Raw genomic sequence first — 27,167 nt, 5'->3', positions numbered from 1 at the left:
ATCATTTCCGAGAAAAAAATATTTTCATCTTAGTATCCTCTTCAATTTTCATGCTAAAAGTTGGGGTAGTTTTTTTAACCGATGCTAAAATAGCTGGACATCATCTACCATAATGGGGTTGAGGGTTTAGAATCCAATAGATAAAGCCTAAAGGTGAAGAAGTTGCCAAAAGCGATTCATATCACGTGCTTACATGTAATGATTAGCAAAAGAGAATAATAGACTGAAAGCTATTACTACTACTCGTCTACTGATCCTAAGTCCTAACGGCTAACACTACTTCCCTCTCCAAACAACTGATTCCTATTCAATGTAGTTCCTAATTCTCACACATCTACAGATTTTTCCTTTACTCATATAGCCTATATTTTCACTTTCTCTCAGAGAGGAAAAAAAAAAAAGGATCAGTTTAATATTCAAATTAAAGCACCTGGGTAATGGTCTGGCTTAAGAGAACATGCCGGAGTAAAACAGCATTTGGCGGTACAAAGCGCTCCTCTGAGCAATTTTCCTGAGCTGAAGTAACTGCTCAGCCGAGTAAACACAGCAGCCTTTGGAGTACAGATACGTCTGAGCCACAGGCGAGTTCAGTACCACCTGTAAAAGCTGCTGCCTATCCAGCCTCGCCAATGGCCCATAAAAACTATTCGCCTTCACTTCGTTTACATAGCTGGATTTTCCATTTCTGTCCTCGGAACCAGAGGAAGACGACGAAGCACCTCCTTCTACCAGCACAGGCATACTCTGTAAGACTCTAACCTGCGCCTGTAGGAACTTGACGTATTTGTACGCCTCTCCTAGCATTGTCGCCGTATCCATTTTTTTGTCCCATGGCAACAGCTTCTCCAGAGATCGTGTTTTCTCGCTTAGCTTCTGTCTTCTTATTCGAGTTGTAGATGAAGCATAAGGAGACTGTTTGCAGCTTTTTGGCATGGTGAGCTGGTTACTCATGAGTACTTGTGAATTAACAGGTTCGACTCGGTTTACAGTGGACGATGAGTCACCGAGGTGGAAATCCAAATAGTTTGGCATTTCTAGGCAACGGAGATCTGGAAGACGGCCGTAGCCCAAGCCGCCGTCGTCGGAGATACTGTTAGAGAAGTAGTTGAACGGCGGCTCATTCAAAAATATCTCGTTGTTGTACGGATACAACTGGAGATTATCCGTTACTGGTTCCAGCTTCGGTAATTTCAGCTTTTGATCAGCATCGAGAATACTCTCTGTCTCCTTAAGCCATGGAAAATCTCGAGTAGTAGAGAAATCAAAAGTCGCCGAACTTTGCTGCATTTGAGAAGCAGCAGCGGCGTATGGTATATCGTTTGCGAGAGAAGGGTGGAAATATGAAAGTGATAGAGGTTTCACTTCTTCGCCGTGATTGTAGTGGTCGAGGCTCAAACTCAAAACGGACTGATAGCTCAGGCCGTTGTACAAGCCGTTGATGAAGGCTTCATCAGACGCCATAAGTGGCAGAAACGCTTCTCCGGCATTGAACTCCGGTTGAAGTAGAGGTTTTCTCTCCATAGCTCACAGAAAACACGCACTCAACAAACTTCTCACATACACGCAGAAAGACACGGGGGGGAAATGAAAGAGATGATTCTATAAAATGATGGTATCTGTGATTCTGCATCTCGTTGCTGTGTGTACATATATACTGCTACGAGGGGCTAAGGGACACGTGGCGGCAAACGAATAGAGGCATATAACTGACAAGTAGCTGTGATTACTGTTGAGTCTGTCTCTAATTGTACTATGCCGTTTCATTTGAATTTCTTTTCTTTTTACAAGTTTTTGGCGGGTTATTTTTCGGCCGTTAGATGGACTTTGATCCAACGGTGGAAACGTAGGCTTGCGGTTGGCTCGTGCCATAGTGTGGAAAAATCCTCATCCGATGTTAGCTCATCTGGATAAGGGTTAAAATAGAAATTGAAGTGAAACAGAAAAAAGGAAAGGGAATGATTATGTTGGGATTCGGGTACACGTCACTGTAGAAAGTACTGTTTTACAGGACCTGGATCTGGCAAATACGGTTTCTGATGACTGGACACCAAAAAATTAGCGTTATCCTTGAGAGCTGTGTGTACGTGGTGGTGGGGGGGGGGGGGGGGGGAATCTATCCACCTTTTAAGAGATTTCAGCAAGAATTGACAATTTTTTTGAACTCAAAAGAACCAAATTATTTCACCTAAAACGATAAAATGCAGCTTACCCATGAGGGTTGGTAAATAGTATGAAGTTGAATAGATTCTCTTCGTTTGTGTCACTAACCCACGTACCTTACACTCAAATATACACGTCCATCTGACAACAAAGTTGCTCTAGTCATTTCCATCTAATTAAAGATTAGGAACTAACTCATTCACTAATTTTCTTTTCCATAATAAAGAATTACATGTTACAAAACTGCTCAAGAATGAAAGACTGAATAAAACTGTACATAAGAATCAAGTGAGGAAAAAACACGAAATCAGGGACTCTAATTGCATACTAACAGCTTGAACACTTTTCTCTAAGGAATTAGTATCCTACACAGCAGCATTCTAATGCTGCTCTCCTGATGCCTGCAAAATTTCATCTATCCCACATGGCCTGAAAGATTGCAGGTCTATGCTTCAGCCAATGTACCATTTCCCTTTCTAGTGGAGCCTTGTTTAAAATAGCATCCAGCATAGGACTGCCAAATACTTTGGGACTACTCTTAAATGACCATATCCGATCTTTTGGCCATGGTCTCTGGGGTTGCTTCTCCTGGCAAAAGAATATATCTCGCATTAAGTGGAAGCAACTTAGTATAATAATTTAACTGTTGAAATCGACTGAAGCTACACTTCAAGTATATCATTTCCACTTAAAAGCAAGTAGCATAACCTCCTACTAATTAATAACTTCCTACGTGGGTAACAATATTCACTGGTTGCTCCATGTTGCCTACTAAATTTTAGGTTAGATGCTAGACTTTTGCCGAGATAAACAATGAGATACTTTGGTAAGAAAATTCACACCAAGAAAGAAGAGCACAGTCCAAAACAGCATAGCAACCAACAACCAGGACACTGATATTCTAGAGTACTCCAAAAGGATGTTAGGCATGTTACGATCAGAAGGCATTCACCTACTAAAACATATACATCTAGCTGTCGGTTTCTTTTGCATATAGCTTCTGGCATATCCACCCGTAGGTTTCTTTAGCAAAACACACTACACAAAATAAAGAGGTTGCTCTGCTGAAATTAATATAAAGCGTACCATTCTAGATAGCATGAACTTCACAGTCCTTGGGCCGTAAACACGTTGGCGGGACGGCTTCTGAACTTTAGCATAAAAAGAGCCAGCTTCAGGTAAAGACAAGCAACCCCTGCTCGCCCTGAAAAGGCAATTATCTGGATCTGCATTTGCTTGGTTATACCAATAAATCAGCTGTCCTAAGCAATAATTCTCGCCATATGTCTTGCGATACTCGTGAACACCAGGCCCCAGCTTATCAGTGTATTTGGGTCCCAGGTCTAAAGGACTTATATATACAGGAGGTGAAGTTACAGTCTTGTATTCCTGCAAAGAGAGAAGATATACAGGTCAAAACCAACACAATGTCCAGTGAAAATGATATGCAAAAGAAGTTTCAATAGGATAAAGCACATACTCGTATTCTAAAAAAACACTTTGTGTAAGCATATAAATGAATCAAGTCAGCAGCAGCGTCATGTCGACATTTGTATGAACATGGAAGATCTCGGACCTCATCTCTTAACCTAGAACAAGAAACAGCAAGTCAAGAAATTTGTTTTTTGATAAAAAGTGCATAGCTAGGACACCATGGATGACACCACTCACCATATTAAAGATTTTCGAAGGCCCGTCTCAAGATCATCTGACCTGGATGGATCATGAGCTCGAATCTTGGCCTTGAGATCATTTAGCATACTATCTTCCAAATGAGGAGCCACGCATTGAAGAAGCTCCTCAACAAGAGACCCCTCTCCTCTCCAGATAAAAGAAACAGCTTCTTCCGAACTGAGCCTCTCAAGAGGAGGGGGAGCTTTTTCCGGGTCACCAAAAACGCATCTCATTACATAACGCACCTGCCAAAGCACCCAGCAACTCTTAGATTTCACTGGCCATTCTCTAAACAAGAAAAATGAAAGGAAAGACTTGGTCAAAAAGGAGAAAGACAAACCTTGTCAAGTGTCAGAGCCAAGTTCTGAAGCCTTTGGTTGTAAACACCCTCAGCCTGTATCATTCAAGAAAGATTATACAGAGAAAAGAAACCAACGCACATGCAGATGGAGAAGGGAATATAAACCAAGTATAAAACTCCAGCTGACAGCATCCTTACCTGAATCTCAGATTCGTTCTTCTCTACTTCCAAACAAATATCTGAAAAGTATTTCTTCTTCTCTTCTAAATTATGCTTAAGTATCTCATCAGGAAGTTTCGTCCTCTCAAAATTGATAAATCTCACCTTCAACAACAATAGATAATTCAGAAAATGCACAGAGATGATACAATGGTAATCCATAATCAATTCGGTGCAAAAGCATACCAAATGAGCTGAATAAGCAATCAACCAATTTGGCAAACCAGCAAGCAAACAACTTCCAAGTCCAGCTTTACCAAGATCAATATAATCTTCTTCAGAAACTGAATTCACTTCACATGCCTCTAGCATCAGCTGGTGTCGGTCAAGTAACCCATGGTACTCCTGGAGCACCTGCAGACAGACAAGTGGAACTGCTGAAAAGGCATGAAAAACTGAATCCAACAAATGTGATAGCACTGGAACAATAGGCGTCCATCGTAATGATTTAAGCATGCTATGTTAAGCACAAAAAGTGAAAATTCTAAAACACCAAAAACCTCAGTAAGAGCTTAAGGAGCTCCCTAGACCGAGATAGTTCATCAAAATTAGATGTAGAATGTACCTTCAGAAAGGCCCCTTCGCCTGTAAGATTCAGGTAACTTCCACGGCAGACCTGGCTGCCGCATAAACAGACGGAAGCTTCATACTCTTCTTTACTCTGTAGCATGAAACATCATCATTTAACAAAAATTATCCACAAAAGAGAAAAGAAAAAGGCTCTACCTTCAAGCTAAACAGATCCTCAACATATTCTAAAACTCACCTCTGTAACAGAATTGTAATCAAAAGTGACCTCTTCACCATATGCAATTGGACGTACACTATAAATTCCAATCTGATACTGACCATCAACAGCTGTTACTCTGCTCACAAAAAGGTACATAAGTATCACGAGAAAGATGTTAGTTGAAATCCGGTAAGGGGAAAGAAAGAGGGATAATACATAAAACACATATACACACACACAACACCTCTTAAGGGAAACCATAATACTAGAGCGAAGGACAAAACTTACTTTGCTTCACAATTAGGTCTGCACGAGTGACAAATTCGACTAGCATAGTTTGCTTTGTGCATTGCATCAACAACAACTAGATCATACCCATCAGCATCACCCTAACAAGAGAAATTATTAATAGGGTTGGAGAAAAACGTTTGAAGATAAAAAGACAAAAGAATGAACCCTCCATATCAACCAATGATACCTTTGGCCTCTCAAGATATATATTGTAAAATTCTGGTGCAGGATCATTGTTATTCCTCTGCAAGGAGCGAATTCCATCTTGCTTTTCAAACCACTTCCAAGCAGGATAAACCTGTATGTCTCGTTAAGAGATATATGAATTCAGGTCATCTTTCAGAATGCATGATCACTTCTCAAAGCATCATTAAGCAAAAGGATACTCAGAAAAGCTGGAGGAATGGGTAGGTATAAATATAATCAAGAATTAAACATTTTGTTCTTACCTCCCCCAAGAATTCGACGACAAAATCCTCCTCACTGAAGCCACCTTCTTTGTTGCACACAACCCCAAGACCCTGACAGACACATCCATCAAATGTTGGAAGAAAGGATGTGCATTTAGTAAAAGGCCCAAAATGTAAAATTGATACCTACTAGTATTTGTGATCCTCACCTTTCTATAGGCAACATAATTGTCCTCCGCACGAGTATCAATGGCCTTCAGGATGAATTGACATAACCGTACAGTTCTCTTGTCCTGATTTTCGTCTGCACTTAACAGAATCTCTTCGAAAACAGGCTTCAGAGGATACATCATTGGTGTATGACTGCCAGTGAAGCGCCTAACTTGCTTGTTAAGAGTACGAAGGAGCACATCTTCAATAAACAAATGCTTGTCCAGGAGAGACCAATCCGATTCATCAGGCATGGAATCGAGAAGAAGATTATGAGTGTATGGATCAATACCATAGACTTCCTGCTCAATCACCTCATCTCCAAGCATTTTCCTTGGTTTATAATCCTTCACTTCAGGAATTTCCATATCAGACTCCTCAGTGCCATTCTTCTGTGCGCTAAGCTTCTCAGCATAATCCTCCGGCAAAGAAACCAGCATCTTTCTTTTCACTTCTTTCTCATCGGCGACAATAACATAATGATCAATGACTTCATATTTCCTTGTTACCGGAGGAACCAAGCTGGCCTTTGTCATGCGAGCACCCCATTCGCGATCATCAGCCAAAGAATCAAACCCATCATCTGGAGTGAAATAAGTTTCTTTTGATTCTGCAGTTCCACATTCTGATCTTAAATCCAAGTCACTTTCTGTCTCTGAAGCAGTACTCTCGCTATCACTTGTGGTATCACCAGAAGATCTGCCAAGATCATCAGATGTTTCGCTTCCTGAATCTAAGGATTTTACACTCAACTTGGATAAACGTCTTTTGATTTCTCGGTCACTGGCAAACTCCCCATAGTCAGAAACACCATTGACATAGGAAGATCCATTGCTTCTGCTGAAGTATTTCTTTTCATACATTCTAGCAGGATTCTTTTTGTACTTTGTTGTACTAGAAGAGAAACCTGGAGGTGACTCATCTTTCCAAGTCTTCATCATCTCATCTCTTGTACAAAATGGCTTGGGACCTTCTTCCAAACTAGTAGCAAGACGGATAAATGATGCAATAATGTGATTCATGTCTTTGGCATCACCACGATTTTTAGATCTGAGCCGCAGCATATCAATAAAAATTATCACAAATTATGTTAAAATAGAACAATAGTGCCAAACCAATAACAGAACAATTTTCCCACAAATACTAACAATTCAAGTATGTGATTCCTCCATAACCACCTTACCCTTCATGCATCAGCCAAAAAGAGGGAAAGGCGCAAAACCTAAAACAGAAAAATGCAGTTTTAGCCTTGGAAAACATTGTGGAAGACAAAGCATCCCCTAGAACATGGAACATGTCACTCTGTTCGTTAATGTGCTTGGGGTGCACTGGGTACATCGAGCAATATTGGCAGTGGCTATAATCAGTTGACATGGGCAGAGAATGAAGAAGCAGCTTAAAGACGGTAGGAACACTGTCCCTCTATGCATTTCTCGTCAGGATGGAAGGAATAAATTTCAGGTGTTTTGAAAACAAATACACAGCAGTACACTTGGTTAAATTAGAGCCTAACAGTTCTGTACTCTAGGTGTAACATCAAGATTGACTGATGTAAATACTTTTGACGACTTTCTAGGTTCCTCAATTGTCTGAAGGAAATGAAAGTCGTTTTGATGTACGTACTAGCTCCCTCGTTGCACATTTAGCCTTCAGTAAGAGTGTGCAGTCACTCAAATCCTAAAGAAACAAGGCTTTAATTGTTCCATAAACCCAGGACTCATGACGAATGTGAACCATTGTCTATAGGAGTATTTCATCTTTTAGGTCTCATCTTTAACAGGGAATAGTGATTTTATCAGATCCATACTCCTTTAGGAACATACTATTCCTTAAAAATAGAGATCTAAACACAAATATGCCTCTTTTGAAAAGGCGATCACTATTGATCACAGGTTGACGAAGTTACTAGAATTTAGCTAGTTTTGTTTATTATTCGACTAAATTGACACAGTTTCCTGAAGTTAATTTGGGAACAACTGAGAGAGGATTAATACAGTTGATCCCGAGTCGTTAGGGATTGAGTCGTAGTTGACTGATTGATTGAGTAGAGGAATCAAAGGTACAAATAGGATATAATAGAGGGACCAAATATGCATTTTTCTCCCAAAACAGAAAAGTCACAATTCAGCTATTGCAAAGACCCAGTGAAGCTAAAGAATCATACACAATACGTAATATGAAACTTACTTTAGTGCATCCCGGCACATTCGACTTATATCCTCTTTGGCAGAGCTCAAGCCACGGCTAGCATAATATCCGCTTTTGATTTTCTCCTCAATTCCTCGAACCTAAAGGAAAGGTGGACAAGGTTTAGAAGCATCTCAAACAGTATTTTAAAGCAGCTAAGCAAAGAGGATATAATAGTACCTTTGGAACAAAAAACTCGAAAGTATTTTCCTTCATTATCTCCCTTAGACTTGAAGCGAGAAATTCTTTCATCCTCTTGAAACCATTTCTCGATTTTCTCATTGCCAAATGCCTCAATTGGGCATCCCTAGACAGAATGGAGGAGGACTTTCGAGCATCAAAAACCTTCGCACGTTTATACAAGCTTCGGCGGAACAACTGGTTGGCAGACTCTCTCTTTTCTGAATTTTCCAAATAGTCCCTCAGTCCAATTGAATCATCCATCTGATTCTCCTGACTATTAAAAGTTCTATAGGATGATGAAGTTTTATCAGAAATGTTCTTGAGGCTCTTTACTTTCAAATTTGAGCTCCTGCTTCTAATCCAGTTAACATTTGGAAACTTAACAGCAACATCTTCAAGTTGGCTGCAACCTCTAATATCTATATAGGATAAACAAGAGAATGAATGAAGAACATCCTCAAGCATTCTGGGAGTTATGCCAGTACAGTCACGCAAAACCAAGAAAGTTATCTTTTCTTTGTTGTAACCATTCTGCAAAATGACGGAAAAAAAAAACAAAAAATGTGTTACTCTTGAAGGAATCATAATTTCTTGACAAGTTTCTACTTTCTTAAAATATTTCCAATTAGGGAGCTAGTAGGAGCTACTTTCTTAATGTTTGTTGCTACTGCTTCTTTTTCATCTTTACTTAGCCGAGGGTCTATCGGAAACAGCCTCTCTACCTTCACAAGGTAGGGGTAAGGCTGCGTATGCACTACCCTCCCCAGACCCCACTTGTTGGTATTGTTGTTAGGGAGCTAGTAGGAGAAGAGATGAGCAGTCCAATGCCATGAAAGCAAAAGCATACCATTATTTTCAGCATTGTGGAATCAGTGCAACTGGAAGCAACAGATAGCAGGTCAACCTGACTGGAGATACCCTTATAAATCTTTACTGTGGATCTCCAATGCTTACAAGTCAAAGCAGCATAAGCAAGAGATTTAACATCAGCTTTAAGGAAATGAAAGATCCGAGCAAGCACACGACCATCCAGTAGACCCCAGCTTCCACTTTCGATTCCAGGTTTGGTAATGGTTTCTCTATTGAAAGTTTCATCACCACATAAGTCATCAAATTGGCATTCATCATTCTGGAATCCTGATATGTCCTCTTCCATTTCATACTCTTCTTCACTTCCATGAAACCTCGCCTTTTTGCTGGCACGGAAATCTGTCAGGTAGAGATACTTAAGAGAATCAGAAGTAACATACAAAGAGGGGAGAAAAACAGACAGAGAAAGAAGAATTAGTTCAGTAATCAGAGTCTTTTGTGTCACAATAGGCCACATTATAAAGAATATGTAACTGCCATTAGAATATAATTTGTGAATCGCACAAGCATGTCTTATTCTGAATCCAGGCTGGCTTTGTGACTTTTTTACATAATTCGGAACAAAAATAGTCTTTCAAATCACAAATGCATACAAGGACATGAAGGAAGGACCGAAGGGGAGGATGAGGTCCAAAGAAATTGAGGAAAGAAGCAGCCCATACATGCAGCAAAGTTGTAACAGAAAGTGGGTACATGAATTAGACATTATAGAGAACCAATCACTTTACAATGAAAGCAAACAAGGGAATCTTCCGGAGCATGGACCACATACCTGGATTGCTCTCTTTCTTTGGTTGTCTTGCATTTATCCAGGGATCTAGGACCTCATTAATAGCAGCCGCAAGTTCCCTACTCTTGTAAGACTTCATTACCAACTCGTGAAGCTTTCCTCGGGTATACCCAATAAACTGAGGGTGTATGCCTTGGAATGTGCAGGGAACACCACTAGGTGCACTTTGTAGAGAACTCGTCAACTCTGACACAGAAGCTCCAAGAGTCTCACTAGGTGTTTGGCACATCTTTGAAAGATCAGATGTCTTTGCACTAGAAGCAACTGGGACCCAGATCTTATCCACCTTTCTGACAGCACTGCTATTTTCTGGTATAACACCTTGATCAACCAATACCTGCAACTCAATCAACGAGAAAGGCCCTCTTTCATGCCCAGCACCATCAAGGTAGTACCACTCACCTAAATGTAATTGTAACTCATCTGCTGAGCAAACACGATCCTTTGGAATATTTAAGGGCGCGCTGCTCTTACGGGAACCATGTGATTCTTGGTCCTGCCTGCTTTTCGAGTGATACATGCCTTCTTCTGACAACCTCTTAGTATCACCTGTCGCCACATATGGTCGTGATGACCTCTGAGGATGCCTATCCTTCCCTCTAACTTTAGTGCGAGGCTCAGATACAAATGACCCATGCTCCTTAACTACACATGCATTTATCCTGATCACTGGAAGCATCATTCCTTTAATACCCCTTAACACTGGAGGTTTAGGTTGACTGGGTCTTCCGACAACATTACTATCATTCAACTCCTCCGGAGAGAGAAAAGCCCATGATGGGAGATCAAGCCTTCTGCTGTGTGATGGATAATACAATTCATCTTTCTGCAGCCATCTCGGGTCTTCAATCCCAGATTTTGACATGAGGCATAGAGGATAGCCATCATTAAGAACAAGCTTCTTTTTCCACAACTTATCTTGTGTACCTTCGTCATTTCTTTTCCAATCCCCACCCTTGCATGGCCACAGACCAGAAAACAATTCAGCAGTGTCACTGCAGCTTAAATCATTTTCCCTGTCACAGGATGACGGTACACTGGTCCTTGGTTCTGTGGATTCCTTCTGCGCCTCCGAACTAAACAAGCACTCATCAGAACTTTGAACAAAGTGTTCGCCTACATAAGAGAAACCAATACATACTTAATCATAAAGTTCCTTATCTACAAGATGGAAATAAACTATACAGCCTATGCACACAAAATAATAGAACTTTACCCCTGCGGTTAAAGCAATCCAAAAGCATATAAAGAAAATGTCATGTTAAAGCTACCAGTCATGGAAAAACCAAGCTCCAGATATATCCAAGCGAAAACACATTTAGAAACAAAATAAACCAATCGCATAGCCCAAGTTTTGATACAGAAACCAGAAAGAATGTATATAACGAGTCTTTTATCCATAACAAAGATATTTATCATATTACTGACGTATTTTTGAATGCCCCACGAGCTAGATACTCCGACACCTAAGCTTCATTAAAAGATGACAAATAACTTCCTTTATCGAGAACACGGGAGAACAATACACCTTCATCCATATATAGAGTTGAAATAGAAACAAAAGAACCACTTACCTTCAGCACTTCCCCATTTCTCCCACTCCACATGCTCGAAGGACATTTGCAGCACTTCTGCAGCAAAGAATTGCAAAAAAAAGAAAAAGAAAAAGAAAAAAAATTAAGTGTTATAAGAAAAAAAAACTTAAGCCCTGTTGTGAAAAGAGAGATAATTCTTGGAATGAATTACTCACCACCAATAATCTCAAGTTCCCTGCCAGGAATTACAGAAAATCCCTCTAATAGTGCCCCTACTCTCTCATCAATACGATGTTTGTCTGAAGGCTCAGATGCAGCCAAACTATCCGCATGACATGATACAATCTCTAACAAAGGGGCAAAGCTATCCTCACGTGCCAGATCATCGAATTGAGCTAGATCACCACTATCTGCCAACACATTACCAGGAGCCTCGGGAGGGCTCACCAACTGTGTAACAACATCTGAAACAACTGATGGAAAATTTACAGTTGCCATCGGGGAAACTGCATTCTCAACAGTAACCCACCTGTCACTATCTGCATGTTTGACAAAGTGGTCAGACACAATATATCCTTCTTCCGCCAGTGACTTCAGCTTGCATAATCTGGAAGGCCCCTGTTCCACGCCAAACTGATCAAGGTAATACCACTTTCCGGTGGCTCCTTCTGCCACAGTTGAAACATGTGGTGGGGTATTGCATATATCCATGTCTTCTTCCATAGAAGCCACCTCCTCAACAGCTCCATTTTCCTGTGGAAGCTCCAAGGTATTCACTGCAGGACATTGAGGCAGACCTTCATTGTTTACCGGATGATTGCCACTTTTAACAATTGAGCAGTTACTATTTTCAGGACAGCTTCCAACCTCAGAATCCTTAACAATTTGATCTTTCACACTCACATCCTTTTGGCTGCTGCACTTTCCTTCATGCCTTTTGCCTTCAAATTGATTTTCCCTTCTATCACTTGGTCCACTTTTCCGACCACTGTCTCGATGATAAACATTCCTACTCCGATCAAGTGGGGACCGCTCCACGAAGTTTGGTGTCCTGTCCCTACGATGATGGTGGCGGCCTTGATCTTGTGGGGACCACTCTGAATAACTAGGACTCCTGCTTCTGTGATCATAATGACGGCTCCGGTCATAAGGAGACCGACTGTGATCAAGGTGACGGCCTCGGTCATAGGGAGACTTTTCTAGGCGGGCTGGGCTCCTATCCCAGTTATCAAGATGGCGGGCTGGGCTCCGATCCCAGTTATCAAGATGACGGGCCCGGTCACGTGGGGACCTCTCCAAATGACGAGGACTGCTATTATGTCCGTCATAAGAACCTTTAGATGTCTCATAATGCCTGGAAGAATACCTGTCAGATGGAATGCTCCGGTTAGAAGGTGCATTCCTGTGCAACTTCTCAGTAGAGCGCCGCAAACCATGCTCTGCCGCGTATACAGCTCGACTTCCATCATCAGAAAGTTTCCTGCTTTTTGAACTTGAGAAGTCATCATACTCACCCCGGTACTTACGGTCACTTTTATCTGAATCAGTACCATGCCGTTTCAACCTATTAGCTGAAAAGTATTCTCTTGTATTGCCATTCTTCAGTTCGATCTTGGAAGAGCCTTCTTCTCCCACAATCTTGGAACTAATCCTTGGATTCCTTTCTGGAATGCTAGGTTCATATCTAGATAACCTTTTCACATGCTGAATTCCACCACTTCTATTACCAACATCTTTCTCCCCAGAATGCTTACCTGAAGAAGGTGGTGTCCATTCACGATCATTTCTCCATCCTTTGTCCTTGGCCGAAGGTGGCGTCCATTCATGATCATTTCTCCATCCTTTGTCCTTGGCAGAAGGTGGAGTCCATTCACGGTCGTTTCTCCATCCTTTGTCCTTGGCTAAAGGTGGCGTTGTCCATTCATGGTCCCCTTTCCAACCCTTATCCTTGGCAAAATCATGCCTGCGTGTTCTGCTATAGTTAAAATCATCTCTTGCAGCTGCCCCATCACCTTTCCGCCACCTATCAGGTACAAATTCACCTGGTTCATACCCGGGATTATCAAGCTCCCCTTTTCTGTTAGAAATATAGTCACCTTTCTCCCATTCCGCCTTGCGCCACCTTCCTTTGACAAAATCGCCCCTTTTAACATCAGATGCACTTTCCCCCTTCTCAATTTCACTCTTTATCTCATATTTTCGAGAAGAAGGCTTCTCAGGAGGAACAAATTCTCCGTTCTCAACAGGTAAAGTACCCAATTCACCTTCCTCGACTTCATCTTTACCAACGTCACCATTACACTCAATTTCTTTATTAATACCACTACTCTTGGAACTCAAGTTTACTCCTTTCTCCTTCTTCGTCTTCGTCATCTTACCATTCATCTTCTTCCTCACAGTTTTTGAAGTAGAATTTGCTGATGGAGGAGTACTGAAGTTGTTGCTGCTGCTGCTGTTCTTACTCTTGCCTCCACAAACTGAGAAACGCTCCATAATATGCTGTTGTATAGGCACACATGCAACGCCTCCATCGCCCATGGAAAGCTCAGAGCTTCTCTATCCCACCGCCAAAACCGCAACACAGTCGCCAGAACCAAACCCTAATAATCTTTTTCTTCGCCAGGGTTGTCTATGCTCATGCTGCTCCCAAACAAATTCAAGTAATTCAGCTTGCACAATTCCAATCTCCGCAGGTGAAAAAAACCCTAGAAATCCACAAACAACAAAAAACATTAAACAATCGAAGAATCAACGCAAATCCATCAAATTAAGAACAAAAATAGAATGTAGGGTTTTGAAAGAACAGTATGTACAGTTGTAATTGAAAGATTAAATCATTGGGAAAAAAAAAACAGAAAGTTAGGGTTTAGAATGTGAAGAACATACCAGTTGAAATTGGGAGAGAGCTGAGTTGAGAGATCGAAAAGCAGAGCTGAGTCAAAGCTCCGAGTCGAATCGAAGAGTTGAATTAATAAGCTTTGAGGTGTGATTGTGTAGAGAGGAGGAAGGGCGGGGATCGAACGGAATTGTTGATTTCGCAGAGAGAAAGAAAGAAAAAAAAGAAAATACTCCTAGCAGATGACGAATCTCTATATTTCGCCTTCTCTTATTTATTTCTTTCTCTCTCTTTCACTGTATTGTGTAGATATATAATTTCTTTTTTGTTTTTTTAATTTCAAAGAATTTTCTGATTCGGGCTTTATTGGTATAAGGTGGGCTTTTGACCTGAGAAGAAACCTCTGGTCTATATTTACGTTGATTTGCCCCTTTTGTACTTCGTATTATTATTATGAAGGCGTTACTGGTAACAGATTCATTCTTGAAGTGGTGGTAATGCACAACTTCTTCTTCATACGGTTCGGGCAGCGGGCAGAGTTTATTTTCCAAATTTTTATTTTGCAATTGGTTTGACGCAAGCCCTTTGGCCATATTTGATGTTTCAAAACACTAAACTAGCGTTTGGACATAAATTTAATTGAAACTTTAAAAAATTAAAATTGTGTTGAAAAATAATTTTTTAAAGTTGAAGTTGTGTTTGGACATGCATTTTATTTGAAGAAAACTTGAAGTTTTGTGAGTGGAAGAACAAATTTCACCTAAAAACTGTCCTAAACTAGTTTTTGGGAATTTGAAATTTTTTTTCCCAAAACATGATCATATTTCATAAACAAATAATATTTTAAATTTTTTTTAAAAAAGTAAAGCCAAAATCTATGGCCAAACGAGAACTAAATTTCAGTATTGAAATATTTTTCTTAAAAAAATTTTAAAAGGAAATAATGATTATTCTTCACAAATTTTGATTTTTCTACTAAGTAGTAGTCATAGACATATTAATACACAATTGATCAATTTCAAATAATATGTTTAAATTTTCAAGGAGTACTTTTTTCAACATCAATGTCCAAATAACTATTTTGAATCCTCAATGATGCAGAAAAGAATATTTTTCCCTTTTCTAATTTTGTTATAAATGGAAGTAGCAAAAATATTGAATCTTGGATCTTAAAAAAGTTAAACATTTTGGTTAGTTGTTTCCGGCAGAAAGTACAACAGGTATTTTTCTTCTTTTGGATGTTTTAATTTAGGTTAAATATGTGTACAATTAAGTGTAGTTGTTATCGTTGTTTTGGCATAATAAAATATTAGTACATTTTCAACAAGATTATGAGTTATAGTGCACGTTGAGTTCAATTAAATTCAATAGCTTTAACTAAGATTTTATATATGTGATAAATAAAAAATTATAAAATAAATACAAATAATATATTCTGAAGCAAATACCTAGATTTTCAAACTCGAATCAATTGTTTTTCACAGATGACATAGGTGAAAGTGAAGAGCTGCCCATCTGCCCGAAAATTATAAAATAAATTCAAATAATATATTTTAACTTTCGTTGATCTTGAGAAATAAAAAAGAAAGGATTACAGGGACATTTTGGTAAAAGCAGACCAGAGTGGGTAAAAATGTCTTTTGGCGCTTAACTTGGAGGGAAATATCTCAAACTTGGAGGGAGTCTTAAAGTTTATTATTGGGATCCCGCGCTCCCCAAAATTCTAGGATTTCTTTGTGAGTTGTGACCAAACACAGAAGGTTAGTGAGTCTACTAACAAATGAGAATTATGCTCAATTCTCAACTGATCTATTCTGTAGATTTTTTTTTCCTGGGAATCAATCTAAGCAGATTAATGATAAAAAGGAAATAAATTAAAGATAATTACCCGCTCTAATAGCTTGTTGTTGTTGTTATTGTTTCGTTCTCATGGCTTCTACACTATTGTTTTTCTTTTCCATTACTGTTGAGCTTATGCTTTTCTTGAGTCGGGATCTATTGTAAATAATTTCTCTATTTCTACAAGATAGAAGTAAGATCTGCGTACACATTACCCTCCCCAGATCTAATTATACGAGATTACATGGTATGTTTTTGTTATTATTGTTGTTGTTTACCCGAAAAACGGATAGAGTTGAATTTATACGTAGTTCTAAAGGTACGCGGTATAACGTGACGCAAATCGTATAAACGAAAATATCGAATATTGACTATCAAGAATGAAAATACAAACAAGGTTGAAGGGAGGATGATTTATCAGTAAGCAAGATGAAAGTAATGTATAAAGCTCAAAATGATAATCTCTCAATATGGAGCATATGCACAGTATCTGAGTTATGGTGTCTTAATGTCTCAATGCCCCCCTTACAGAGATAATGGTCATCCCTCTTATAGTGGGGGATCCTACTTTAGATATAATTAAAAATACATAGTGGGAACCATGATAAATCAACTTTCCCTTTTTTCCTGCCGAAATTCTCTCCTTTAGTGCGGTTGTAACGGCTCTTATCTATAGGCTCGATATTGATTTGAGCTCGATACTGAATCGAGCTCGATATTGATTCGAGCTCGATTTTGACTTGGGGCCCGGTATTGATTCCGGCTCAGCATTGGTCGGTCTTTGGCTCTCGAGCTCGATAACGTTGCTTCGCATCATGGTTCGATTTGGATTCGAGCTCGATAATGACTTCGAGCTTGGTATTGATCGGTCCCTGAAACTCGAAGCTAGGTAACCCGGCTTCGGATCTTATCCCGAAATTATGAAGACGCACTTCGGTCCATTATGTTCCCATCTCGACCAGTCGTACGAAGGCTGAAATCGGTTTCGACCATATACATATAGTCCCCTCATTTCTCGGGAAGGATGTGGCGAGAAACGATATGATTTCCCAATGGCTCGATCAGATATACACTGACGTTTGCATCGAACCCGACCATGACGTACGTGATAGATGTCCCGTCGGTTCCGTTTACCAAAGCATTAAATGCGTGTCAGACGGTGGTCGGCCACTGCTGATATTGAACCGCCATTCCCCAATCTATAAATAGCTTCTCTTTTTACCATTTATCACTTTTACATCTCCAGTTTCCAAATTTTCTAAGCTCTTTCTCGCATCTTCTGAGTTTATCTGCAAGCCTGTGATTTTTATTGCAAAATCTTCCTTCTGTGGTTTTCACTGCAAAACCTTTCTTCAAAACACCACATTTTTGTCATCTCCTTCTATTCTCGATCTTCAAAACCAAAATGGTGAAAACATCAAAAACCGTTCCTCAAAAAGAAAAAGCTTCTTCTTCACAGCATGCCGCTGACAAAACACCGGTGGAGCCACGGCCTGAGGAGTGTGTTCTCGAGACGTGTGTTCTTACCTCCAATTTTAAGGTCGACAAGGGCTTGTCGGTTTCCGGCCGATGCGAGCCAGTATCGAGGTATCTGTGTTCGATAACTGAGGGGCATCTCGAACAGATAAGGAAATATTGCAACTGGGAGAACAAAGAAGTAGTAATCTCGTCTCCCGAAGAAGATATTATTACTCATGTGAAAGAGTTTTTAAGTGTGTATACTTACCCTTTCACGTTAGGTCCTCTTGACCCTGCTATCATTGATTTTTTCCATCAATGCCAAATAACCCTAGGCCAAATTCATCCTTCTTCTTGGCGGATCGTTATTTTGATCTGTTTCTTTGTGAACAAAATCGAAGGGATGCCTTTCACCCTCGAGCACCTCATTCTATTGTACAACCCCCGCCTCTTTCAAGGCGGGTTAATAAAACTTTAGCGCGGGGCTACCAAGGCTCTGTTCTCGAGCATAGACGAGGACAAAGATCGAGGCTGGATGGGTAGGTTCGTTCGAGTGAAGACTTCGGACCTAATACCGGCCGAGAAAATGCTATTTCTCGAGGAGTAGAACATGAAGCGTAAGTGTAACTCCGTTGTTATCTCCTATTGTATTGCCCCTTCATTTTTTTCTCATTGATATCCTCTTTTTGTGATGCAGCGGTTCCTTGGATGTCCGGTACAGTTCCTGACCTCAAGAACTAGGTACGGGACCTGGCTTCGACCTCTACATACGTCGAGCGCTCATGGCGTGATTTGTCAAAGGGCCAATGGGAGGCCAAAAATCATGGTAAGCCTCTTTCTCGTATTTTGATAGTTCGAACGAAGTGTTTTCCATACACTTTATCAATTCTCTAATGCGTAGGCCTGGGCAAAGATGCGGTTTTGAGGCCCCCGTCCGGCGAGGAAGAGGCTGTGAGGAAGAGGCTTCGGCCTTTGTTCCAAAACCGGTAAAGGATAATAAGAGAAAAAGGGCCTCTACTTCCGAAGATCCAAAACCGAAGACGAGGACGGCTCACAAGACGAGGAAGAATACCATCCCTTTGACCGAATAATCAGTTCGGCATCTAAGGGATGAAAACGAGGAAGAAGAAGACGACAGTTCCGTACTGGTGGCCCGAGTGAAGAAAACCATTGATGCCTTAATGGTAGCTAGATCGATGGTGGTTTGTGTGTCTCCACCTCGAACTGAGGCAGTATCGGAGAAGGATTCGGGCAATGTCCCCGAATTAATGGAGGTCGAGGATGCCTCCCACTGAAGTCGACAACCAGTGGGTATATCCGAAAGGGCCGATCTTGAAGTTCTCCGAACCGAGGAGAACGTCCCAAGCGACTCGCTTGGGGCAATAGTAATCGGAGACTCGCCTACTCTCCCTGCCTTTTCCGAAGGGGCGATTCGAGAGGCCCAAGCTTTGGGGGGCCTCGAAGTAGACGGGCCTCACGAGAGAGAGGACCCTTTTCGTGATCTGTTTACCGGTATCGAGTAAGCTGCCGGTCCTAGTGATGCATTGGGTCTTTTCCACGAAGTGCAACATGCTCTGAATCGGGTAAGCCTTAACTCACTTCGTTGGTACCACCTTCACGTTTGTTTTTCTTTTCTAACTTCTTTTCTTCTTTCTTCGCAGGCCACAACGGTTTATCGAGAAGTGTGTTCTCGGTCTCGAGCTGAGCTGCGCCGGTACAAAGCCGACCTCTGACGGGTCACGGAAGATAGGAACGCTCTTAGACTCCTCTTCGGGCAAAGGGAAGAAGAAATCAAGGACCTCCGAGCTGAATTGGCCGAGGCTCATCAAGACCAGACCGACCTGACCGAGCAGGTAATGATAATCTTAAAAACCCATGGGCTCGATTCTGGAACGGCGACTAATATTTCGATCTCATAGTTGCACCAGAAGCTTGAGGTGATTGGGAAGCTTCGTGAGGAGCTCGATATGATAAGGGCGGAGACCTTGGGATGGAAAGATGGCATGGACCGTCTCGCCGCAGAAAAAGAAACTGCTCGAGCCCAATTATCATCGGCCAAAAACCAACTTCAAAGCATGAAGGAGAAGGGCTCGGTTCAAGCAAGAAAAATAGAGGAGCTCGAGGCTCGGTTAGCCTCCGAACTTGCCAAGGCCAAATTTGACGTCGAAAAAGCAAAGGCCAATGCGGATGCATTCGTGGCCGTCTATGTGATGACCCAAAATGTCATCTTTAAATTTAATAATTAATTATGTGTTCTAAGACCTAAAAAAGTACTATTTATCATTCCTCGACTTGCGTACACAGCCCGTAAAAATTTCCGGACAGTTTTGTATGAAAATGGATTAAACGTTGAATTAGAGCTTTAAAACTTAACTGAGTTGATTTTGGTCAACATTTTGAGCAAAAGGACTATGATCAGTGTTTTGACAGTTTCGATAGGTCCGTATCGTGAATTGGGACTTGGGCGTATGCCCGAAAATCAAATTCTGAGGTCCCTAGCTCGAGATATGGAATTTTGATGAAAAATTAAAAGTTTAAGTTCAAATAGTGATCGGATGTCGAATTATGTACAAACGACCCCAGAATAGAATTTTGATAATTCCAACAGCTCTGTATGGTGATTTTGGACTTAGGAGCGTGATCATAATTTTCTTTTGGAAGTCCGTAGTGGAATTAGGCTTGAAATGCCGAAAGTTGAATTTTGGGAAGTTTGACCGAGGCGTTGACTTTTTGATATCGGGGTCGAAATCTGATTCTGAAAACTTGAGTACCTCCGTTATGTCATTTATGATTTGTGCACAAAATTCGAGGTAAATCGAACGTGATTTGATAGGTTCCGGAGTCATTTGTATAAATTAGAAATTGCAAAGTTCATTGAGCTTGAATTTATGTGTGATTCGTGTTTTAGTATTGTTGGATGTGATTTGAAGGCTCGACTAAGTTCGTATGATGATTTAGGACTTGTTGGTATTTTCGGACGGGGTCCCGAGTACCCCGAGTGCGATCCGGATCGAAATCGGATCAATTTTTGGACTTAGGCAAATTCTGAAATTTGCAGCTTCTAGTATCATCGCACCTGCGGAGGGACTGACCGCAGGTGCGGACTCGCACAAGTGAGCTGTGGCTCGCAGAAGCGGACGAAGGGCTGCCCAGTTGGAGCCGCAGATGCGGCTCATGTTACGCAGAAGCGAGAGGAAAGGCGCAGGTGCGGGCATGTCCGCAGGTGCGATGGAATTTTTCGCACCTGCGAAGGCGCAAATGCGGTCCAAAGCTCGCAGAAGCGAAGGCAGCTGGGCTAAGCAATTTCCGCATATGCGGTATTTCATCTCAAATGCGGGACCGCATGTGCGAGAATTTTGTTCGCATGTGCGAAAGCACTGACCAGATTACAAAAACAGAGGGGTTCCGATATTTTTGTCATTTGGACATTTTCAACAAGGATTTGGGCGATTTTTCAGAGAGAATTCATGGGGAAACTTGAGGTAAGTCACATGTGATCATTGTTAGTCAATTATATTGGATTATCATTGAATATTTCGAATAGATTACATGTTTTTGAGGTGAAATTAGAGGATTTGGGCATAGGGATTTCAAAATGGGAATTTGAGATTTGAAGGTCAAGTTGATGTCGGATTTTTATAAAAATGGTATGGTTGGACTCGTAGTTGAATGGGCGTTCATATTTCATAACTTTCGCCGGATTCTGAGATGTGGGCCCCACGGGCCATTTTTGAGTTAATTTCGGATTTTTATTGAAAAATATAGTATTTTCTTACAGAATTAATTCTATAATTTTTGTTGACTGTATCGAATTAATTATGACTAGATATGAGTCGACCGGAATCGGAAAATCGAGGAAAAAGCATACTACTTGATTAAATTGGAGCAAGTCGAGGTAAGTGACTTGTCTAACCTTGTGTGGGAAAATTTTTTCCTAGGATTGGTATTAATTGTAAGGTGATGAAAGTCGTGTACACGAGGTGACGAGTCTGTACTCGGACTAAATGTGAAGGATTATATTTTTAAATTGTGAAGATCACTGTTGCATATTAATTAATTTATTAAATCTTGTTATATTCTCCATCATTGATTTGATTTGTATACTTTAAATTTGCTTGACATTTTCCTGCTAATTGTTTTACCTGTTTGGTTGAAACTTGGTTTTTTTATTCTGTGCATTATTTGAAATTGATTTTCTTTAAATTAAATATTATTAATATGAAGTATTTGGCATTTTAAATTTGGTATTGAAGCAACGTATTAAAGATTTTGAAATATTATTTTGCTAAATTATTTATTCCTGAATATTTTTTTGTAAGATTTTTATACTCATTGTGACGGAGCCGTGGGCTCTTTATTGTGGAAAAATATTATTGATGATTTATGTTGGCATGAGCCGTGAGCTCTTTATTGTGAAAAATATCGTTGATTTATTTTGGCAAATTAAAATATTTGGGCACTTGAGGTGTAAATTGTGATATATTGTGATATTGATACGCATGCGGTGATATAAGGTCTGGGTATTGAAATGCATGCGGTGAGATAAGGGTGGCTTGATACGCGTGGCTAGTAGGGAAAATTACTAGAAGTCATGCGGTGTGATAAGGATTGCTAAAACGCGGGATGCTATTTCGGAAAAAATATTTTCTTTAAAATAGATTGTGAAGGCTCCCACGGTGAGATAAGGAAATGAGATATTGTAAATTTATTTATGATTTGGGACTACGAGGCGGTACCTCGGTAGTGCCCTTGTTGATATTGATTTATGGCCATAGTTGCCTTCGATTAATTGTTGTGATTTTCATAAAGTTGAAAGAAAATTCTATTTTGATTCCACGAGATATTATTTACAATTATTTGGTGTCATTAAATGTGACATACTATTTGATTCATTTTCATAGTCATTTTATCTTATTAAATTGTTTAAACATTTTTCCAAGTCATTATCTATTCTCCAGTAGGGCCTGACCTGACCTCGTCACTACTCTACCGAGGTTAGGCTTGGCACTTACTGGGTACCGCTGTGGTGTACTCATACTACGCTTCTGCACATCTTTTTGTGCAGATCCAGGTACATCTTACCAGTCTAGATGTCAGTAAGTTACCTGCGCACAGAGACTTCGAGGTATATCTACCAGCGTCCGCAGACTCCGGAGTCACCTTCTATCATTTTATGTTGCTTCCTTATTTTTCTTTAGACCTTGATACATAAAAATATTGAGAATAAATTTTTAGAAGCTTGTGACTTATTTCTACCGGGTTTTGGGAGTTGTAATTATTTGAATTGTAGTTTTTTTTATTTCAGATATTTATGATTATTCCGCATTGATAGGTTTACCTAGTCTTAGAGATTAGGTGTCATCACGACCTCCTACGGAGGGAATTTGGGGTCGTGACAGTCTATCAGGCCGATGCTGAAGCTGCTCAGGTACAAGCAAGAGAGGCAACCGAGACCACTAAAACTCGAGCATATTGGGTTGCCGAACTTGCCAAATACCAATCTCGGAGGGTGACCCTCGAGTAGATCCATGCTCGAGGTTTCGATCTCACCGAAGAGATAAAAAGGGCTAAAGAGTGGCTTCCGATGATGACGATGATAATGATGAGAGCAAGAGTGGGTCTGAGAGCGGGGAGGATCCCGATGGATAAGAGACCGCCCCCGGAGATAACCAGGATACTTAGACTTTTTTCTATTTTTTTTTTGTAGGGTCCTGCTCGGACGTTGTAAACACTTTTGTATATATATAAAGATATTTTCCTTTCCCGATTTGTCTCTGTCTTATTATCTGCCTTGTGAAGATCTTGTTTCATTCATGTATTATGAAAGTTTTTATAAGTTCGAGGCTTTAGGCAATTTGATCGAATTCAGACCTTTATAGCCTTTATAACCGAGTGGGTATTTGCTCAAACTTGAAGCGGTGTAGCCCGTAGGCTTTATGGTCAAGTTAGTGCTTTGATCGAACTCGAAGTAAGGTAGACCGTAGGCTTAATAGTCGAGTGAGTGTTTTTCTCGAACTCGGAATAATTGTTAGCCCTTAGGCTTAGTAGTCGAGTGAGTGATTGCTCGAACTAGAGATAATTGTTAGCCCTTAGGCTTAGTAGTCGAGTGAGTGATTGCTCGAACTCGAAGTAAGGTAGCCCGTAGGCTTAGTAATCGAGTGAGTGATTGCTCGAACTCGAAATAATAGTTAGCCCGTAGGCTTTATAGTCGAGTGAGTGATTGCTCGAACTCGAAGAAGGGTAGCCCGTAGGCTTTATTAGTCGATTGAGTGCTTTGCTCGAACTCGAAGTAAGGTAGCCCGTAGGCTTTATTAGTTGAGTGAGTGCTTTGCTCGAACTCAAAGTAAGGTAGCTCGTAGGCTTAATAGTCGAGTGAGTAATTTTCTCGAACTCAGAATAATTGTTAGCCCTTAGGCTTAGTAGTCAAGTAAGTGATTGCTCGAACTCGAGATAATTATTAGCCCTTAGGCCTAGTAGTCGAGTGAGTGATTGCTCGAACTCGAAGTAAGAGTAGCCCTTAGGCTTAATTAGTCGAGTGAGTGTTTTGCTCGAACTCAAAGTAAGGTAGCCCGTAGGCTTAATAGTCGAGTGAGTGTTTTTCTCGAACTCGGAATAATTGTTAGCCCCTAGGATTAATAGTCGAGTGAGTGATTGCTCCAACTCGAGATAATTTTTAGACATTAGGCTTAGTAGTCGAGTGAGTGATTGCTCGAACTCTAAGTAAGAGTTGCCCTTAGGCATAATTAGTCAAGTGAGTGCTTTGCTCGTACTCGAAGTAAGGTAGCCCGTAAGCTTAATAGTTGAGTGAATGTTTTTCTTGAACTCGGAATAAGAGTTAGCCCTTAGGCTTAGTAGTCGAGTGAGTGATTGCTCGAACTCGAAATAATAGTTAGCCCGTAGGCTTAGTAGTCGAGTGAGTGATTGCTCGAACTTAAAATAATAGTTAGCCCGTAGGCTTAGTAGTCGAGTGAGTGATTACTCGAACTCGAAATAATAGTTAGCCCGTAGGCTTAGTAGTCGAGTGAGTGATTGCTCGAACTCGAAATAAGAGTAGCCCTTAGGCTTAATGTGGGGCTTGGCCTCGTTGATTTTTCGGTTGGCAGTCCCGATTTATAGAGTAGTGGTCAACCCTTAAGCCTGTTTGCGTAATAGATCATGAAATAGCGAATGGGTTCTGAGACGTGAGATATCGGCAAAGAAGAAATTTCTCTTTATGTCGTTATACATGTGTTCATGTTTTGTACCAGGGATTGAGCAAACTACACGAGCATGGTTCATTTTGACCATTTGGCTCTTATAATTTTTCCTATCGAAACCCTGTTGTTATGAAGTAACTTCCTTGCATCGAACTTGACATATGAACTTGGCATATTTGAGGGTAACGCCCCCCCAATATTCGAGGTTGATTGTAAAGAGGCCTCAAATACTGTTGAATTTCTCTAAGTTAGCACGATCAACGGTTGCCTCATTAAAAACCTTGCCGAAAAAACCATCTGGGATAAACCCGGTCGAAGGGAAAAAGAGTGCAACGCGTGCTTTCAGGCCTAAGGCTTTGTGGTAAATAACCCATTACTGTTCTTGGTCGAACTCCTGCAAGGGTTAGTTTTGAAATATAAACGAACATGGGAGGGTCATACCTTAGCAGTAGTATCGTTTTAGGTACGACACGTTCTAATTGCTTGGTAGTTTTTTGCCGTTTATAACACCGAGCTTGTAGGATCTTTTACCGACAATTTCGAGTACCCAATACGGTCCTTCCTAGTTTGGACCCAGTTTTTCTTCATTTGGATTTCGGGTGTTGAGAGTGACTTTCCTTAGCACTAAGTCCCCGATTTTAAAATGGCAAAGATTGGTTCTTCGATTATAGTATCTTTTGATCCGCTATTTTTGGGCGGCCAATCAGACGAGAGCGGTTTCTCGCTTTTCATCCAATAATTCGAGGCTAGTATTAATAGCCTCGTGATTTGACTCTTCCGTTGTATATCAAAACCTTGCATTGGGTTCCCCGACTTCGACTGGAATCAAGGCCTCGGAACCATATACTAAGGAGAATGGGGTTGCCCCCGTACTGGACTTTGATGTTGTTCGATATGCCCAAAGGACTTCGGGTAAAATTTCTCTCCATTTCCCCTTAGCGTCGTTCAACCTTTTCTTTATGTTTTGAACGATAGTCTTGTTCGTCAATTCTGCCTGTCCGTTCCCACTAGGGTGGCACGACGTTGTTAATATCCTTTTTATTTTATGGTCTCCGAGGAATTTCGTCACCTTGCTGCCGATAAATTATTTTCCATTGTCACACACTATTTCAGCGGGTATCCTAAATTGACATATGATGTGATCCCAGATGAAGTCTATAACCTCTTTCTCTCTCACTTTCTCGAACGCCTGTGCTTCAACCCATTTAGAGAAATAGTCAGTCATAAATAAAATGAACTTAGCTTTACCTGGGGCCGACGGTTCTACTAAAACACGCTTAACTTGAACTTTATTTAATAAGATAGAAATTATCAGAGCGTCATTGTGGGGCTGAGAAATGTCTTCTGCTTCTTCGTTGTTGAATGACAAAGTGCCTTCGGGCACATAATCTCGGGTTCGTTTTTCCCTAGTGGTCGATACCTTAGTGTGTTTGAACATGGATCCCTGTGGAGTGTCGACCCCACCGACGATCATATGAATGACATGCTGGGGTTCCTCTTGTTCATTTTTTCTGTTGGCATCCCTTTCTCTGAAATGATTCTTGGCTCGATTGCTGAGGAACTCTCGAAGGTGGCCCTTATTGAATAGACGGACTACCTCCTCTCTTAATTGTCTACAATCCTCGGTCTTGTGACCATGCGTGCCATGATACTTGCACATAAAATTTGGGTTTCTTTGGGAAGGATCGGTTTGTATGGGTCTGGGCCACCTAGTATCTTTGATCCTTCCAATTGCCGATACAATGCCCGATGCATCGATGCTAAAGTTATATTCCGATAACCGAGGTGCCTCTGTGGGATCAGCTTACTTGTCAAAACCATTTTTTCTCATAAGTCCCCGAGAACTCTGTCCTCGATCACTTCTTCGATTGTTCCTGGCAGAATTACGTCCTGAACCATTGTTCCTTCGATCTGCGGTATATGGTTGATATTGGTATCTGTTCGACCTTGGCTCCCTATCGATGTCCCTCAGGTTCTTAACTACCGACCTGTTTGGATGTACTGAACCAGAATGGGCTCTTGGTTGTTCGTCCTCGACCCTGATCTTTGATTGATATCGATTGTGCACATCTGCCCAAGTTACAACTGAATACTCGATCAAATTTTGTTTCAACTGACGTGATGCTATCGAACTCCGCTCATTCAACCCTTGGGTGAAACCTTGAACGACCCAATCATTTGTGACCGGTGGCAATTCCATGTGTTCTATTTGAAATTGAGACACGAACTCCCTTAACATTTCATTATCCCTTTATCTTACCTTGAAAAGGTCTGATTA

General features: G+C 40.8%; 2 protein-coding genes across 2 annotated transcripts; both read right to left on the bottom strand.

Moving 5' to 3' along the window:
- Window positions 1-144: 144 nt before the first annotated feature.
- On the bottom strand, window positions 145-1,778 carry LOC142168710 (transcription factor bHLH117-like). Its single transcript, XM_075229474.1, has one exon. The coding sequence runs from the start codon at window positions 1,519-1,521 to the stop codon at window positions 448-450; it is 1,074 nt and encodes a 357-aa protein (XP_075085575.1). The 5' UTR covers window positions 1,522-1,778; the 3' UTR covers window positions 145-447.
- A 583-nt stretch (window positions 1,779-2,361) lies between these two features.
- Window positions 2,362-14,681, bottom strand: LOC107799314 (histone-lysine N-methyltransferase ATXR3). Its single transcript, XM_016622410.2, has 20 exons — window positions 14,447-14,681; window positions 11,776-14,265; window positions 11,600-11,656; window positions 10,008-11,141; window positions 9,213-9,574; window positions 8,363-8,896; window positions 8,183-8,283; window positions 5,995-7,045; window positions 5,825-5,896; window positions 5,563-5,673; window positions 5,373-5,473; window positions 5,121-5,220; window positions 4,920-5,015; window positions 4,541-4,708; window positions 4,334-4,459; window positions 4,175-4,228; window positions 3,832-4,079; window positions 3,641-3,749; window positions 3,247-3,549; window positions 2,362-2,748 (listed from the first exon to the last, which is right to left on the bottom strand). The coding sequence occupies exons 2-20, from the start codon at window positions 14,096-14,098 to the stop codon at window positions 2,572-2,574; spliced, it is 7,227 nt and encodes a 2,408-aa protein (XP_016477896.2). The 5' UTR covers window positions 14,099-14,265; window positions 14,447-14,681; the 3' UTR covers window positions 2,362-2,571.
- Window positions 14,682-27,167: the final 12,486 nt, after the last annotated feature.

Source organism: Nicotiana tabacum, chromosome 2 (assembly GCF_000715075.1).
Source record: "Nicotiana tabacum cultivar K326 chromosome 2, ASM71507v2, whole genome shotgun sequence".
Classification (NCBI taxonomy): domain Eukaryota; kingdom Viridiplantae; phylum Streptophyta; class Magnoliopsida; order Solanales; family Solanaceae; genus Nicotiana; species Nicotiana tabacum.
Note: the sequence above shows the minus strand (reverse complement) of the source record. Positions and strands in the feature narration are given on the sequence as shown.